The sequence below is a fragment of the Canis lupus genome, chromosome 21 (genome assembly GCF_003254725.2).
Source record: "Canis lupus dingo isolate Sandy chromosome 21, ASM325472v2, whole genome shotgun sequence".
Classification (NCBI taxonomy): Eukaryota; Metazoa; Chordata; class Mammalia; order Carnivora; family Canidae; genus Canis; species Canis lupus.
In genome coordinates this window covers 40,011,198-40,028,946 of record NC_064263.1, presented here as the reverse complement: position 1 = coordinate 40,028,946, position 17,749 = coordinate 40,011,198, and the positions used below count along the sequence as shown (strand labels likewise).

Here is a 17,749-nt window from a genome sequence, read left to right as displayed (position 1 = left end):
CTCATGTGCCTCAGGGCATGCTGTTGACTGAACCACCTTTCACAGCGGCTCAGCTCAGGAGCACAGGCTCTTCTCTGGGGGAGAGGATGGATCATGAGTGAAACCTGTCAGGAGTATACTTCAGTCTGAGGAGTGGAGGCTAAGTCAGTGTCCACCCCACCAGGCCCTTAGGGAGGGAACTTGTCTGTTAGATGATTCTTTCAGTATCGTCTGTCTTCAGGAAGCTATACCCATAACACTGGTGATAGTCCCATTGTTCAGAACAGTGTGGTAAACGACCTCCAGAACTTTCCAGAGCCAGCTTTTTAGCCAAGTGAGAAAATTGGTTTCCAGATTTTGTTTTGTTTTATTTGGGTTTCTTTTTTAGGGGGGCGGGGTGGGCAGGTAGGTAGAGGGGCAGATGGAGAGAGAGAGAGAGAGACAGACAGACAGACAGACAGATAGAGATTCTTAAGCAGGCTCTATGCGCAGTACAGAGCGTGACGTGGGGCTTGATCTCAGGACTCTGAGATGATGACCTGAGCCAAAATCAAGACACTTGATTGGACACTTAACTGACTGAGCCACCCAGGTACCCTGAGAATTTTTTTATATTCTTATTTTTGGGTACCCAAAATGGTCTCCCAAGCATGACCACTACTTTTTTTTTTAAACTAGTTGTAATTCCAGATAACTAGTTATTTCCCAAAGTCATATTTACCCTTGGGAGACCTAGGAGATCATTACTCATTGAGGAGATTCAGAGGAACATCCTCTGAAGACCAATCTTGTTATGTGGCTGAGTGGGCACCTTGTTCTTTCAAAGAGCCAGGTCAGGGACTACCAGGTAGAGGTTGAGACTGTTGCTTGAGTTGGGAGCTGTCCTTGCCCAGGGGGGACCTCCGATGAAGATATATTCACTGTTTATAGAGACAACATGGTCCCCTCTCTGGGGCAGATATAGTTTGAGCTTTAGTCATATCTCCTGATAAGCCAGCTGTCTCTGGGTGTGGCTGAGCAGAGGTCTCTGCAGAATGAAGAATGGAATTATCTTGATGTTTTTCTTTCTTCTTTTCTTGTACTCACCTGCCAACCCCTGTGTTCCGCTGTCCATCCCTGTTGTTCAGTATTAGGACCACAATCAGTCCTCCTCCAGCTAAAATCTTTTCATAATTGGCTCCCTCGGTGGTGATTGTACCTTCTTTCCTCAACCTCCAAGGCTGTAGGACAATACTGTTGTCTGGAGGAGCTCCTTGGCCAGCCAGCATCCCTGAATGGGATGGTGACATAGAACTAGAAAGCGGGAGGTGATGAAAGTCAGAGTTCAAGGATGTAAAGATACAGAAATGGTGCAAGTGGCCATCTATCCTGGATCTTCTCCCAGTCACACCTCCAAATAATTTTTTCTTTGTCCCATAGAGGAGGAACAGTATCTAGTTGATGGAATGTGATGTCATTTAAAATGATGTGGGGATCCCTGGGTGGCGCAGCGGTTTAGCGCCTGCCTTTGGCCCAGGGCGCGATCCTGGAGACCCGGGATCGAATCCCATGTCAGGCTCCCGGTGCATGGAGCCTGCTTCTCCCTCTGCCTGTGTCTCTGCCTCTCTCTCTCTCTGTGTGACTATTATAAATAAATAAAAATTAAAAAATAAATAAATAAAATGATGTGGATGTGGATGCTGGCTGGCTCAGTCGGTAGAGAATGTGACTTTTGATCTCAGGGTTGTGAGTTCAAGCCCCATATTGGACATAGAGCTTACTTAAAAGGAAAAAATTAAAAAAAAAAAAAGAAAAAGAAAAAAATAAAGAAACAAAATGACATGGATGTGTTTAAAATAATGGAGAAAATGTTTGACTTATAATAGGTTTTGAAAAAATCAAAATGCAAAAATCATAAACACGGTATGATCACAATTATGTAAAAACACAAAAGTGCTCTTCCCCACTCCTGCACAAACCAGACCTATAAAAAGAATGGGAGTATATAGGACTATGATGATTTTTTTTTCCTTTCCTTTTAGCTTTTTAAAAAATATTTCCCAAATATTCTATAATAATCCTCTGTGTCTTAAATGGGAGCAAATTAAACTGGATAAAATCCCAAACAAATCTATTGTCAGACTTTGTGTCTTGAGTTTTGGCTTAGAGCTACAGCTGCCATAACCGAAAACTCATCTTTGTCTCAACCTCTGGAAATCTGAACGTCAGGCAAGGCTAGGTTCCAGGCAGATGTTTTGGGCATAGTTCTGCCTGGAGGCAGGGGCTGGACAAGGCAGCCTCTGAGGGCCCTTCCTCTGAGAGCCCTTTTCACCCCCGGCTGGTGATTATCTCTGCAGCATGCAGCCTCTGGCAGCAGTGAGTGGGGCTGAGCTTGGTGACATTCTCTGAGTGGGGAGCAGTAACAAAAGTCTGGCTGGGATGGAGGCCGGGGGCGGGGAATCTGGAGTGAGTGCCTGAGCTGATAAGGAGCCAGTGATCTTTCTGCTTGGTGGGACTTGCACCTCCAGCTGCCAAGCATCCAGTAGAGCTCAGACCCTTGGAAAGCTGGTGCCACTGCAGTGGTCCTGCTGTTGGCACAGCTCAGAAAGCACAGTGGTAACGGCTACTTCTGCGAAGAAGTAATGGTGCACGGTGCGGGGACCCTGTCTTTCGGGGCAGGAAGGATCACTTATCCTTTGAGGAGCAGTGGTTTTGAAGGAAGCAGCCTATCTCCAAGGTGGAAACTAGGATTTTCCCTCGTAGCACCTCTGTAAAAGTTAGTCTGGCGAACGGACATCTGGAGTGCTGCTTCTTTGCTGTGTCTTGTTTGGATCCTCCATCTCTTCAGGCACCTGGCCCAAGCCTCCAAATCAGATTTCCTCCACTCCTCAGGCAGAGAGCCTCAGTTTACTGCACGCAGCTGCCTGGATCGTGTTGCCTGTCAGAGAACCCAGCCACAGAACAATGAGACTTACACTTTGAGGAAGGCTGACTGATCTTGGAGTTAGTAGAGTCTGGGAAGCAGGCATCAAGCTGTTCCAGGACAGGCACTGAATTTGTTGGAGGCATTTGCCACGACCCGGGCTTTGAAAGACTGGCGAATGCTGGGGCTGTGTGGAGGCAGGTGAGAAGGGTTCTCAGTAGTGTCTCTTGAGTTTCAGACTGAGATGTTCCCAGAGTTCTGGCTATCCCAAGGCAAGCAGAGCTGTTTGACGGGAAGCGTGGTGACACTGTTGGGGACACATGGAGGGGGATCTTCATTGGGGGCCCAGGCGGCTTTCATTGCTTCTTGCTCCCAGGCATGGCACAAGGGGTTAATATCTCTGATGGTTCTATTTTGGGGCAAAGGAGTGTTCCTAGAATAGGGCTCTTTGTTGAGTAATCTATTTTGGGAGGCAAGCCCCACTGGCGTTTATGTAAGTGATTCTCTGTGTGTGTCTGGGGGTGTGGATGTGTGCGCTAGTGATTTTTTATTACTAATTATAAACAGCTTCTTTTGGGAGCCAGGGAAATGGAGGTGTGTGTGAGAGTGTGTGTGTGTGTGTGTGTGTGTGTGTGTGTGTGTGTAAGGAGTATGTGTTGCTCTTGTGTGAAGAGTGTTACAACTGTTTGTGCCCATCTGATTGGGCAGTTGCCACAGACACCCCAGTAAGAGAGTAAATGTGGGGACCTTAGGACAGCAGGTAGGAATGATGGCCTTGGCTCCTTTGTGGGGTGTCAGGCTAGGAAAATGTGCCCATCTATTCTTTTGATTCCCTGAAACACATGGCCATTGTGGCTCTTGCTATATACTCTGGAGTCAGGTGGTCTCCAACAGATTGATCATGGCACATCAACCAGTTCTAGTCTGGAATAAACCTCAGATTCCACTTGCGCTGCAGCCTGGTACTTACTGGACTCTGCTATGTCTTTCCACAGGCCACACCCACATATGTCGAAGCAAGAGAAAAACCAAAGACCGTCCAGCATGGTCAGTGAAACATCCACAGCTGGTACCACGTCCACTGTGGAGGCCAAGCCTGGCCCCAAGGTGAGCTCCTGGCCACTCACTTCTTTCTTCCATTCTTTAATATTTGCAGATGCTCATCAACCCCCACCATAGCTTTGTGAGGGAAGCATGTAAGAAGTATCTTCCCCAAATAACAGATCAGGAAATTAAGACCACTTGGGGTTTTGTCACTTGTCTAAGAAAGAAGGTGATTGCTGGCAGATCCAGAACCGATATCTAGGTCCTTAGATGCCTTCTTCATTTTCCCAGCTTGCTTGGGAGGGTCACACCACTGTTCACAGGTGTATTACGAGACTGCCCGGTGAGCTTTGTGACAGGTGGGCCTGAGGAAAAGTGAGATGTGGGATCAGTGACTGAGGAGCAGGGGCAAGAACCAGCATTTCAGAGAAGGGGTGAGTGCTAAGGACCGAACACAGATAGGAGGGGTAAATCTGGACATTGGCAAAATCTGTGACTGAAAAGTAGTTTTGCTCCAGAAAGATTAGGACATCTTAGGACAAACAGCTGTTGGTGAAAGTTGATTGAAGAATCCCTTTAAAGTTGTTTTTTTTTTTTTTCTTTTCCTCTGTGACCCAGACAGGAAGCTTCCTAGGTCTTGGATTTGTGTTTTCATTAAAATGCTGTGGCCAGGTGCCCACCTGTTCTGGTCTCCTTACTGTTCATTTGATCAAAGGGCATGGCCACTTAGAGTAAGGCAGAGGAGGCTCCTGCTTTTTGTGACTCCCCAAATCCCCCCTGCTGCTAGAATTCGAGTCTGCTTTTTCCTAGATGATCAAGTCCAGCAATAAAGTCCACAGCTTTGGGAAGAGGGACCAGGCCATTCGGAGGAACCCCAATGTTCCGGTGGTGGTGAGGGGGTGGCTGCACAAGCAGGTGAGAAGACTAGGATGTGAGAGTGGGGGAGGGGGATGTGTCTTGCTGATCTCATTCCTTAACCTGGAAATGGGGACAGACTCAGAATAAGCTCTCTGTTCCTGAGTTTGTCTGAGTTTGTTCCTGAGTTTGTCTACGCTGTCCATTTTTGAGTGGACCATCTGCTCAATGGCTGCAGCTTCCCTCCCCAAGCCCACTTGACCAATTGGGCCCCCAGAGCTATTGGCTGCCCTGGGACCAGGCACTAGTGCGGGTAGGTCAGCATGAATCCAGCCTTACCACCAATCCCCTGTCCGCGCTCTCCTCTTGATGTGAAAGAGCCTTTGTTATCATTTGGCTGACAGATCCCATCTTTTCCTCTCCCGTGGTCTGGCACACGTATCTAGCTCCCGTAGCCACCTCAGATTCCAAATCAGCCAAACTCAGCTCATTGCCTCCTCACCCTTTACCTCTCTTTTTTTCCCCAACCTACTTTTTCTGGACCTTGGTGATTATACCAACATTTTCCTAGATACCCTGGTTAGAACCAGCTTTTTCTTCTCCTTCACTCCCCTTCACTCAGGAAGCCCTGTCAGCTCCCCTGAGGCTATCCTGCATCCCTGAACTCACCACTAACTGCTCTGTCTCTTGTTAGGCTGTGCGCTCTCAGGGCCAGAGATCATGTCCTTTTGTCTCCTTCCTTCTCTCCTTGCCATCCACCCATGTGTTCGTCTATCTGTCCATCTGTTTACCAAGTGCCTGCCAGGTTCTATTTTTTTTTAAAGATTTATTTATTTATTTTAGAGAGGAGAGAGAGGGTGCGTGCACGAGCAGTGTAGGGGAACAGAGGGAGACAGAATCTTAAGCAGACTCTGCGCTGAATGTGAAGCTGGATGTGGGGCTTGATCCCACAACCCTGAGATCATGATCTGAGCAGAAACCAAGAGTTGGACACTGCCTGCCCCTGACTGCCCCTGCCTGCCCTGTTCTAGGTGCTCTCACAGCAAGTGTAAGGAGATGAATAACATGTGGTTCCCGCTGTGGAGGCACTCAGTCTGCTGGGGAAACAGACACATCTCGGACATGCCCTGTTGTTACCCTCGTGGTCTCTCACTTATCATACCATCCAAAAAAGTCACAAATTGCAAGAGCTATGATGTTAATTTTTACCAAAGGCTTTATGGGAAGACAGAGCAGGGCATTAGGCTGCCCACCACACAGAAATCCCTAGAAGTCCCCTTGAGATCTCTCTCCCCTCAGACTCACCATGGCAGCTCCCATAGCTCTCCAGCCTCCTCCGTCAGACACTGTGCTGGCCCTCTCTCAATGATTCCCTCTTCCCTCACAGCTGTGTCTCTTTCCTTGCCTCTCTGCCCATCTCTTTTCCCAGAATAACCTTCTGACTTTTCCTTTTGCATCCCTGTCCCCATTAAGCAAAAGTATGCTCCTTTGATATGTGGAGGGAGAGAAAAGAAGGTATAAGTAATTCTTCTCCCCAGCACCACTGCCTAGCCTGGACTCCATGGCTCTGCTGTAACTGTAAGAGGCCTGCATCGAGTGCTGTGGACACACATCACAGAGAGTGTAGCTGTGCTTGCAGTCTTGAAAGGCTTCCCAGAGGAAGTGACATTTGCACTAGGGTGGAAGGATGGAAAGGAGTTTTCCAAACAAAGCAATATGCCAAGATCTTAGAGATCATCTGGTCAGTGCAGAAGATAAAACCAAGAAATAACATTAACTCAACAAATTAAATTTGTTTTTAGCACTTTAGTAAGGGGAGAATGAACAAACTTCATGTTGTGCTTAGGTTTATAAACTGACATAACTGTTATTTTAAATTTAAACTTGCAGAAGGAAAACAGTTTTAACAGCTAAGAGCAGCTCTGGAGTTTTCCTAGGTTTAGGGGGTTAAAATGACTCTATAGCACTACTATTTCCCTACCCTGGCCATGTTTTTTTAGAATTTTCACAATCACCTAAAATGTTTTTAATAAATGTGTTGATTTACGTTTTAGATGTGTAAAGACAAATTCATGTTATGAGGCAGTTTGATAGCAAGATAACCAAGTCCCTTTCATCGAGTAGAAGGAAAATCCATGGCAAAATTAGCCCCTTATCATAGAGAATGGAACTTGGTCAAATGAGAACTTTGCTTCATTGATTAATTAACTAACTTAAATTTCTTGTTCCATACTATGTAAATCAGTTTTCTCATCAACATAAGTGAAGGTATTTATAGAATAGTACCTAAATAAATAAATAGCTTCCTTTTTGTTAAAAGCTGATTTCTTTCTTAATGGAAGAACTGTATTTCTTAAATTCACATTTTCCTTTCTAAAAGAAAGATACTTATATTAATCTGTTTCCAGAACACACACAAAATTTCCTTGGGATAAACCATCATTGAATCTAAATTTCAATGTCCTTTTCAGAAATGGCCTTGCAATAAGAATTCATTAATTTATTGTAAGAAAGAGTGGATATGGGCAAGTCTTGTTTCTAGCATCACATGATGCATGATTGGAAAGGGGAGGGAAGAGTATACTCAGATATGGTCTGATTAGTTTTCTTTGCTTTGCAGGACAGTTCTGGGATGAGACTGTGGAAAAGGAGGTGGTTTGTGCTTGCTGATTATTGCTTATTTTACTATAAAGGTGAGCTGGGGCTCAGGCCACCAAGGGATCTTTATGTTGGAATGGGTGGTAAGGTGATACAGGTGATTATATTTTCAAATCCAGTGAGTGGACCAGTGGCCTGAGATAATATATAACCTATTTATTTGCCAAAGTGTTCACTTTTACATATGTGGGTTGGTGACTTTTTAGCAATCCCTGCACTCGAAGTGCCATTTGTTGAGTTAAAGTAAGGAGAATCCAGTTTATCTGCTGCTTACGTTCTCCAAATCTGTTGTTGTCTGTGATTCTACCCCATTTGGAACACAGGCATACTTTCAACACAATCTGGAGAAGTGGGAACTATGGATAAATCATTATTTCATCATATGTTGTAACTTGTTGTCTGGATCTATCCCCTATTATATTGGATGGATAACTGGTGAGTTGAGTTGGCCGCATGTACGTTTATGGAGCCCCACTCCATAGAATTAGGGGCTGTGCAATAGGAAGAAGTTAAGACTCAAAATATGAAGGAAGAGAGAGTTTACTTGTAAGACAAGACTAGGCTGTGTTAGGTGCTTTATAAGGCATTCAGTGTGCTTAAGCAATTCAGGGAGTGTTGGAAGTTAATTCCTTGGAGAATTCCAAATTGGAGAATTTGGGAGGACTTTCAGAATAAATGGGATTTGAGTTGGGCTTGTAAAGATGGGTAGAGCTTTGCCTGTGTATGGGGGCAGATGGACATTTCAAGCAGAGGAAACCACTTGAATAAAGTTCCAGAAGCAGAAGAAAGTGGAATGACAGACCTGTGAGGCCTGAGTGGGTCTTGCATGTAGAACATACTTGAAAAGAAGGCTCAGGAGGTGGGCTAGGGCCAAAACGCAAGAGGGCTATGACCCCAGGTAGAGTAAGTTGGGCTTCGTTTTGCATCCAGTAGGCCGTCAGCAAGTGCCTTTGAGTAAGGGAGTGACAGGACCAACTCTGTCATTAGGAAGTTAGCTCGGTAATGAAGATGGATTAGAGGAGGAAGGGAATAGATGTAGAAGGTAGGATATTTCACAAATGCTCTAACTTTGCCTATGGGGTTTGCTCTTCCCAGAATGCCCTTCTCCAATCCTTTAAAACACATTAGATATCACCTTCTGAAGCCTTCTCCATTTCTCCAGACTGTGCCACTTCTGCCTCTGTGCTCCCACAGCACTTGGTATACAGCTGAGTTATAGAAATTCACAGGTTGCACTGAGCATGTTTCCATGCCTGTCTCTGCCCCCATCTGATTAACCGGTGTCATTCCTGTGTTAGCACAAAGTTCCCCAGGGAGCACCTGAAGGGATGATCAGTGATTACAGTAGTCCTAGGGAGCTGTAAAGAGCCCTGAACTGGGGCAGTGGGATGGACCAACTCAGGGAAGCTGCCACAGAGGTTATTCTGATGTGTTTTTTCCATTCAAAGACAGTCGAGAAGAAGCGGTCCTTGGGAGCATCCCTCTGCCCAGCTACGTGATCTCGCCTGTGGCCCCTGAGGACCGCATAAGTCGCAAGTATTCCTTTAAGGTACTGCCCTTTCCCCCTCAGGGCAGCTATTCTACCCTAAGAAACCTTGGGTTCCCAAAAATGGCTTCGTAAAAGCAGTTGTTTGTTGTGGGGGATGGGGAAGAAGTTAAGAAGTTCAGATGCATGATAACAAGATTATAAATTCTTTGTTTTTTCAAATAAATTCTTTAAATGAGAATAATACCACATCAAAAGTTATTTCATTTGTATCTGAGCTTCTGAATCCACCAGCTTTGCTCAAGTATTCAGACCCCTCTTTCCTATTGCCATCAGTCCTGTGTTTACTAGTCCCCCTCATGGAGGTGCTTGGATGGCTCAGTCAGTTAAGCATCTACCTTCAGCTCAGGCCCTGATCCCAGGGTCCTGGGATGGAGCTCCGCACCGGGCTCTCTACTCACCAACACACAGCTTCCCCCTCTCTCATTCATTCATCCTCTCTCTCTGACATAAATAAATAAAACATTAAAAAAAAAAAACAACTAGTCCCCCTCATGCCTTCCCTTCATTGCAGTCAGCTAGTCTAACTAGTGTCCAGCCACTCAGTATAAGTGATGGTCCCTCAGAGTGGATTTCTGTCAATTATATTATGAAAACATACACTGAGGGTTAGAATCTCACCATCAAGACATTTTCAGGTTTGTCTACTTTGTTCATCTTGTTGAAAAGCAAATAGAATCAAATTTGTTTTTTTGGCTTTTTTTCCTGGATCACTGAAGATTCATAGGGAAATCCCTTCAACAGTAAAACCTCCTTTCTCCTTTCTACTCTTCTACTTGGTCATATGTCATACGGAGTGAGCGTGGCCATGATAATTGACGGCAGGCCTTTGATGCCCTCTGGCATCTTCAGGGCCAGATGTGGAGGGTCCAGGAAGGTGGTGGTCAGGCCCAAACTTGGGGAATCCTGAGGCCATCTCCTTTGGTGACCTCCACACATTTCCTGCACTGCTGCTATTTCTTGGGCCTCCTAGGGTTGGTAAGGATAGGGTAGGTTGAAGATCTACTTTGCTGGCAGTTGAGTAGAAGTCCCAGCACTGAAACAAGTGGCCTTTGGTGCCAGTAGCCACGGGGAAACACCCTCTCACACTGCTCAGGGTACAAGGCAACCCACTACTCATGCAGCTTAGCTATTCCCATGTTTAGGGTGTAAGATGGGTACTGGAATTAGGTACTAAAGCAGAAGATGAACAGATGTCAAGTTTGCCAACCATAGGATAGTTAAAGGATCATGGAAAAGCACAAGATAGGGCACACCGTTCTCTGTAAGGGTTAAGGAGAGCATTGGTATGTGTTATCCACGGTGTCACTGGAAAGTGATAGTCTGCATCAGCATCTTGATCTGGAGTCTGTTGTGGGGGCGGTGGTTGGAAAGTCAGTCTCATCTTCTACCTTTCCTTCCTGGGCTGATGCTTTAGCTTTGTTTATTGCCAGATTGGAGCTGTCCCTCTCTCCCCTGACTGTCACTGTTCCCGATGACTGCAGAGTTGCTATGGGTTAAAGATTCTGGGATCCTTCCCTATTTCTTGTTGCATGACATACTATTGCTTTATATTTGTAAAACCTTTTATGACTAGAGACCTACTTCTCTCCACATAAGCTCATTTAAGGTTGTAGAGAACCAATATTGTGCAGTCAGTATTTATATCTTAATCTTTATAGATTAAGAACACAAGGATTAGAGTACTTCAAAGTCGCAAAGCTGATGATGGTGACAGAACTTGAACATGAACTCTATCCTCTTACAATTATATTCTAGGGAGGAAGGATGGTTTCTTTCTCTTCTCATTTTGGTCATCTCCTGCAAGCACGTTGTAGGAGATGGGAAGTGATTTGAATTAATGTTTATTATTATCATTTTAGGAAGACTCTTGTATTTAATCGTTCAGAAGCCTCTCCTGCTGATTGCTGGCTCTGAGAACATTGTGTTCAGTGGGTTTCACCCTGGTCTTTTGCAGCCTAAAGGTCTTCCTCAGAAAACCTTCCTTTCTGGGGTTCAGCGTTGTTACTGGGCAAACAGTTGGGATACTGTTCTATGTAATTCTTGGGGACAGCATTTGAAATATGGTCAAAGTAACTGATTGTAACTATATATATTGCATCTTAACACTTCACTGGGAGGTGTGAAAACAGATTTAGAAAAACATCTTTTATGTGTCATAGATTCTTTCCTTTTTGAAAAAAATTTTTCTTAGAAGGACTTTACTAAGAGTGTTCCTTAGCTAAATCTTTTGTCTGAGAGACAAGGCGTACTTGTGTTTGGGGGATCCCTGTGGGGGATCCTCAGGGTCTGAGAATAGAGAAAAACTGCTGCAAGCAGGTCTAGTGGTGTTCAGCTGGTTTTCCACAGAGGGTTGTGGTTTCCTTTGTGATAGAGTTCTCTTTCCCTTTGATTGCAGCATTGTTTTTTTAGGGGCCAGAAAGTGGGACCCTTGGGCAGTTCAGGATCCATGTTCTTGGGGACCCTGAGGAAGGCACAGTGTTTAGTATCCTGGCCCTTATTCCTGCTTCTGATGTCAGCTCTTCATTATTTCCAGAGCTGAAATTCTCTGACTGTTGCTAGGGTACCTTGCTTGAGATTGTCAAGAGTATCTGTGGTTGTAGATAGGCACAACCTGAAAGGTTATATGGTCCTTTCCTTGTCTCCCTCCCTCCCTCTTTCCCTCCCTCCCTCCCTCCCTCCCTCTTTCCCTCCCTCTTTCCCTCCCTCCCTCCCTCCCTCCCTCCCTCCCTCCCTCCCTCCCTCCCTCCCTTTCCTTCCTTCCTTCCTTCCTTCCTTCCTTCCTTCCTTCCTTCCTTCCTTCCTTCCTTCCTTCCTTCCAGAGCTCAAGCATGAGCAGAGGGAGAGGGAGAAGCGGACTCCCTGCTGAGCAAGGAGCCCATGACACGGGGCTTGATCCCAGGACCCTGGGATCATGCCCTGAGCTGAATGCAGCTGCTTAACTGACTGAGCTACCCAGGTGCCCTTTCCTTGTCTTTCTTTTTCAATAGTGCCTGAATCTTGGCAGCCCCTATGTATTACCAGGGACTCTGGTGCTGGATAGACCCTGAGACACAGGCAGCTCTGTAGGAGAGCCAAGCAGGGCTCTTGGTGGCATCTAGGAGATATTCTGTAATGCCCTGACCTTTTGTGCTCTGGTGGCTCATCTGGGTGCCTCCCCAAAGAGCTCCTATTAGATGCACAGCCAACCTTGGCTTGCTCACCTTGGCTTGGTCACCTCAGAATAAGTTTGCCCCTCAGGTCCAGGATCTGGAGCAAAAAAACATTTCCATGCAGCAAAGGATCCAAGGATCCTCAATGGGGAAAAAGCCTTATTAGTCTCTTTTGAGCTGTTCTTCTTCTCTCAAGACCAAGGTTTCCTGACCTGAGCTCTACAGATCCCCAAGTATCAGTGGATAAATCACATCTTTACTTTTTTTAACCTATAATGTTTCCTTTGATTAAGAAAGCAGGCAACAGCAGGTATCTGTAGCACCTCTGCCTTGATCACCAATAGAAACCAGAAAGCTCTTTATATCCCATCATGACTGTTGTAAATATCTTGAAATAGCATTATGCTCATTGCCACTTTGAAATTATAATAATTGTTACATTTCTTAATGAATTATTAAAGAAGTACCTCTATTATACCACATTTAAGAAAATTTTAGTAACTGTATTTCAGTATAATGAACTTCCTTTCTTTTTTATTTTTATTTTTTTACTTCCTTTCTTTTATTTGCATACTTAGAAACCTTCTGAGAAGAGTTCTTAGGATTTATGAAACTATCCAAAGGATTCATGCTGCCCAAAAGGTTAAGACCTCTGCTTTAGATTCTGGCTAACGGCCAGGCGAAACGTGATTTTTCACTTATTTATATTCAGCAAACTTTGATTGTGCTCCATTGTTCTACTTGGTAGGATGTGGATGCTGGGGATACAACAATGAGAAAGATAAGGTCCTTGCCTTCAGGGGGTTCTGTTCTAGAGTCCCCAGCACTGTGGAGGGTTATTAGGGGTTAAGAGAACAGGGAAGAGCTGCTCTTTCCCTCTCCCATTTCCGTTTTGCCCTCCATCTACTTTTTTCCACTGCCCTGTCACTATTCTGTCTTGACCGTTATTCCTCCTATTGGTAACTAACTTTCTGCTGAGCACATGGTGAGTGCTCCGTAGATGTTGGTTTTACCACAGCTTCTGCCCTCAGACTCTGCAGCCTCCAGTCCATCTTGCACACTTTCTGAACGGCACATCTGTTCAGGCTGTGCTCTCACGACAAACCCTCCCATGGTTCCCCATTGCCTGCAGTATAAAGCCCAGTCTTGGTTTACCAGCCCCAGCTTCTCTCTCCAGCCCCATCTTTAGCTACTCCCATCTTAGATTTTCCCTCTAGCCGTGTACAGTTGCCTGGGGCCCCAGGACATTTTTTGCCCACAGGCCTTTGCCTGAGCTTCCGCCATAGCTCAGAATGCCCTTTCCCCAACTCTTAATAAGTCCTTCAGGTCTCTGCCTGGGGGTCACCTTCTTCAGGAAGCCTTCCTTGAGTTCCCCGGACAGGTTAAGTGCCCTTCTTCTGTACATCTACAACTCTTGCCACTGCCCTGCAAGTGGTTGGTTTAGTTATCCAGAGCTTTCACCTGGAAAACTAGCCCATCAGCTGGTTCTGCCTGGGTAGATGGGGCTAGTCCCAATCTTCAGACAGAGACCACACAAAGCAGTCATTTTAAGAAGGAGCTGTGGTCAGTGACACTGCTTATACGTCCCGAGTTCAGGCTTTCTTGTAATTCGTGTTTAGTCCTTTGTACATTAGCAATGGGGAGGGGCAGAAGAGAGTCTTTCAAAGTTTCTAGAAAGTTCAGTCAATCAGCTTAGATTACTCAAGTGACTGTTCCTATAATAACATCAACTAACAGCTTTTGAGCCTTGAATAACAGCCTTAAAAATGCTTTCAGTTCCATATGTGCATTATCTCATTGAGTGCTCACGTAGCCTTAAATGGTAAATACCATCACCCACAGTCCCATTTTGAAGATGGGGAATCAGAGGCCTGGGGAGGTTGAGCAGCTTGTCCAGGTTGCCCTGAGGTAAGAGGCAGGGTCACCAGGGCCTTGAGTTCTTACGCAGTTCACTGTGCTGCTCAGAGTCAGCCTGAAGGTTGGGCACAAGGAGCTCCTTCTTAATGTCAACACATGGGCAGTCTTTGTAAGTCATAAACCTGACAGTTTTATCCTTGAGAATGGTAATTTTCAAAAATTACATTCTCAGCTCTCATGCCCAATCTATCCCCAGGTCCTGCTAACATTACCTCCTAGTTTTGTGCAGACTCAAGGCGATCCTCTTCTTTTCAGCCCCTCCCACCATCTCTCACCTATAGAGGTGCTTCTATAGAGATCTCCTGCTCCCACTCCCTCATCTGCCCCAGCCCTGCTCTAACCTCTTCACATTGAAGTCAGAGTCGTTTTTCCAGACAAAAATCTGATCTCACCACTCCCCAGCTCAAACCCTTTACTAGCTTCTCCTTGTTCTTGTAAATGCGACAAAACCCTAACATGACCACAAGGCCCTGGTGACCTGGCCCTGCCAACTCCAGTAGCCTCATTTCATCCTGCTCTTTCCTTTTTTCTATGCCAGGCATGCTGGCTTCTTCCTTGAACATATCATATTCTCATCCATCTTGGGTTTCCACACATTCCTCTATGCTACTCCTACTAAAATGTCTGCTTACTCTGTAGAAGGCAGCTTAAATGTCACTTCTGTAGGTGAGTCCTTCTCCAGGGCAGGCCAGGTTCCCCTGCTGTCCTCCCTTATAGCATCCTGAAGTTCTTCATGATACTTCTTACAATTGTAGTTTTTTGTCCATGGTCTTTCTCTTCTATGTGACTGTAAACTGTCTTGGCCTTGATTAAGGCTGTCCCCTCAATTTCTGGTATAGCGCTTTCCTATAAACAAAACAATTATTGTTGAATGAATGAGTTAGAGAATGAGTCAGTTGATGGGCCCTGACCTAGGCTTCTATGTTCTAAAGACTGATGCTGAGGGCATGAGGTGTGAGCATTCCAGCTTCTTTCCCTAGTACTGGATCTAGACCAGAGTCTTAAGGACCAGGAGAGCAATCATATCCTAGGGCCATTAAGTTTTTGAGGTAAAATCTTCCTTGCTTGCTTGCATCCTCATTTCCTTTAGGCATAACCTAAAGTTTTCTCTTCAGTTGTGCAAATTTGCCTAGTGTTAGGCAAAATTGGTGGTGTTAATTGGAAAGCAAAGAGCAGAGGATAGGCAGCATCTTTGAGATGAGATGAGGGAAGGGGTGAGAAGACTTCTGATTACCTTGGCTCTGGCATCTTCCTAGGCCTCAGGGCACTTTGGATTGGGGTCACGTGGCCAATTGTACTTCTCACTTTCACAGTTAATACATCTTTTATGTCCAAGCACAGACAAGAGTGTAGTTAGGAACCTGTTCTTCAGAACCAAGGGCAGCTGGACACAGCACATATTGGCAATTTGATTAGTGACTGAGGTTGTTTGTGATCATGAGTAGCTCCTCTTTTTTGATGGATCTAACTCCCAAGGCCCATTTGCAGACATGTCAACTCTCCATGTTTGAAGTGTCCCTGGACAAGGCTTGCTGCACAAATGTTAGTATAGTAGGAAACTTCTCTATCACACCCTTGAGGGTGGCCTATTCTTGTGGGTGGCTTTGTGTCTGGTGGGGCAAGTGCCTGTCCCAGAACTCTGTAACTGTGCAGAAGGTCTGGGAGGAGGTATCAGAGATGTTATGGGGTCACTGTCCAGGGAAACTTCTCTATTTTATTCACTACAGTATACCCAGGAATAATGGCTGGCACATAGTCAGTGCTCAATAAATGTTTGTTGAATAAATGAAGAGTTTATTAATGAATAAGTGAAGTCCCTGCTCTCATGGAGTTTGTATTTTGGAGGGAAGAGACAGATGATAAGCAAACTTGTGTGTAAAATAAATAATACCAGGTAATGTTAAATGCTGTGAAGAATCCATTACTGGGCATGGAGATCAGGAAAAGTTACTTAATGTCTTAGACCTTCATTTGCCACATTTGTAAAATAGAGACTCTGTCCCTACCTCTCAGAGCTGTTGGAATTAAAATGAGGTTAAAGTCATGGAAGTACCCAGGGGACACATACTATGCATTGATCAGATTTGTTGATCTTCCTCATACCATCTTCCTATGTAGACTTGGTGGGGTTTTTCATTACAAATTTAAGACAGGCCCCTGCCTATTAGAACATAGGGTGGAACTGGGGTTGCCTCTTGTTTGCACCCATCCTGGTTGCTTTTCAACAGTCATTTCCAATACCTCTTCATGGGCTTTTTGCAAAGATACATGTGAAAGCACCTTGAGGCTTCCTGACACATAGTAGGTGTGCAAGAATTTTCAAATGTCAACCTTTTTAGTGCCTCTTTGGAGAGACAGAAGAGCAGCAGCTTTGATGGGCACACGTCACATTTCATGCCCAAGCTCTGAGGCACAGTGAATCCCTGCACCAAGCCACATGCTCTGACTGCTGATTTTTGGCTTAATTCCAACAGTCGCATGCTGTGGAAGCACCACAACAGAGATTCCAGAGAGTTTGCTTCTACAGAATGAGTGTTTTGAAAAACTCTCACATAAGCCTTGCCTGGGTGCCCCTCCCTAAGCAGGAGTAAGATGAATAGGAACAGGTACAGCTGCAGGGCTTTTACCATGGGGACCAGACACAGCTGTCACTGGGACTGACTGCACCAGGAATGGGGAAATCCAGCCATGATGGTTTCCGGGTGTGGGAACAAGTTGGCTGGTGCTCAGGCTTTTAATCTGGAAGAGGGGACAACGTGGCCGCAGCATTGTCCGCTTGTTACTTCCGGAAGTAAAATGTGTGCTGACCTCCCTGACCTGGGTTTCCGCCTCGTGTTTACAGGCTGTGCACACGGGGATGCGAGCACTCATCTCTAATAGCTCCATGGGGGGCTCTCAGGCTGAGCAGTCAGGCATGAGGACCTACTACTTCAGTGCCGACACCCAGGAGGACATGAACGCGTGGGTCCGGGCCATGAACCAGGCTGCACAGGTGCTGTCTCGATCATCGCTGAAGAGGTGAGTCCCAGTGCAGAGTCTCTGTCAGAGCACTTCCCACACTAGGATGGGGACCCAGATAAGAACACTTGGGTGCCCCGAATTCCACTATTCATTCACTTGTATTAAGCACTGCCCTTTCTTTGAAAGTCCTATTTAATGATGAATTCTTCTGGGAGGAGAATGCATGCACAGTAAGATCCCCCAGAAATTACTTGATCCTCTTTTCATTGGCCAGAGAAATGCAAAGACCTGGAAGGGTGAAGTAACTGCCTGAAGTACAGAGCCTTGGAACCTGGTGTGTGTGTGTTTCTCATTTGTCCTCCTCTGATGTGTGGTGGGAGAGACAACCTTGGGGCACCAGATGGGGGAAGAAGAAGAGACAGGCAAGAAAGATCTTGCAAAGTGAAAAACGTGCCTCAGACTGCCCACCACATTGCTGGGGCTAGCCAGGGAGCTGCCCCTTCCCTCAAACGGGCAAACCAAGGGTATAGTCAGGGATGTTGAAATTCCTGAGTCTGTTGGCTGTGGGTGATTCCCTGAGAGATAGTGCAGGAGGACGATGAGTGGAGTCAGAGGCTCTGAGAAGGTAGGGTAGCCCTGGAAAAATCAGGGTGTGCCTTGGACCAGTCCTCTTCTGACATGGGCCTATTTTTCCACTCTCTGGACACCTTGCTCAGCTGAGAGGCCTCTTTGACT

At 45.7% G+C, this 17,749-nt stretch overlaps 1 protein-coding gene across 21 annotated transcripts in view; it reads left to right on the top strand.

The window, feature by feature from the left end:
- PLEKHA7 (pleckstrin homology domain containing A7) overlaps positions 1-17,749 on the top strand; it is a 219,632-nt gene that overhangs the window by 138,667 nt on the left and 63,216 nt on the right. For 20 of the 21 annotated variants that reach the window (XR_007404730.1, XR_007404729.1, XM_049099106.1 and 17 more), the window contains 5 exons: positions 3,877-3,988; positions 4,736-4,840; positions 7,401-7,473; positions 8,887-8,987; positions 16,896-17,071. Coding sequence is in view for 19 of the 21 variants with exons in the window: in XM_049099106.1 (XP_048955063.1) it covers positions 3,877-3,988; positions 4,736-4,840; positions 7,401-7,473; positions 8,887-8,987; positions 16,896-17,071 (567 nt within the window). In the remaining 2 variants the exon portion in view is untranslated. Of the gene's footprint in view, positions 1-2,474; positions 3,083-3,876; positions 3,989-4,735; positions 4,841-7,400; positions 7,474-8,886; positions 8,988-16,895; positions 17,072-17,749 lie in introns of those variants that run through there. The other variant, XM_025459629.3, reaches the window with a different exon arrangement.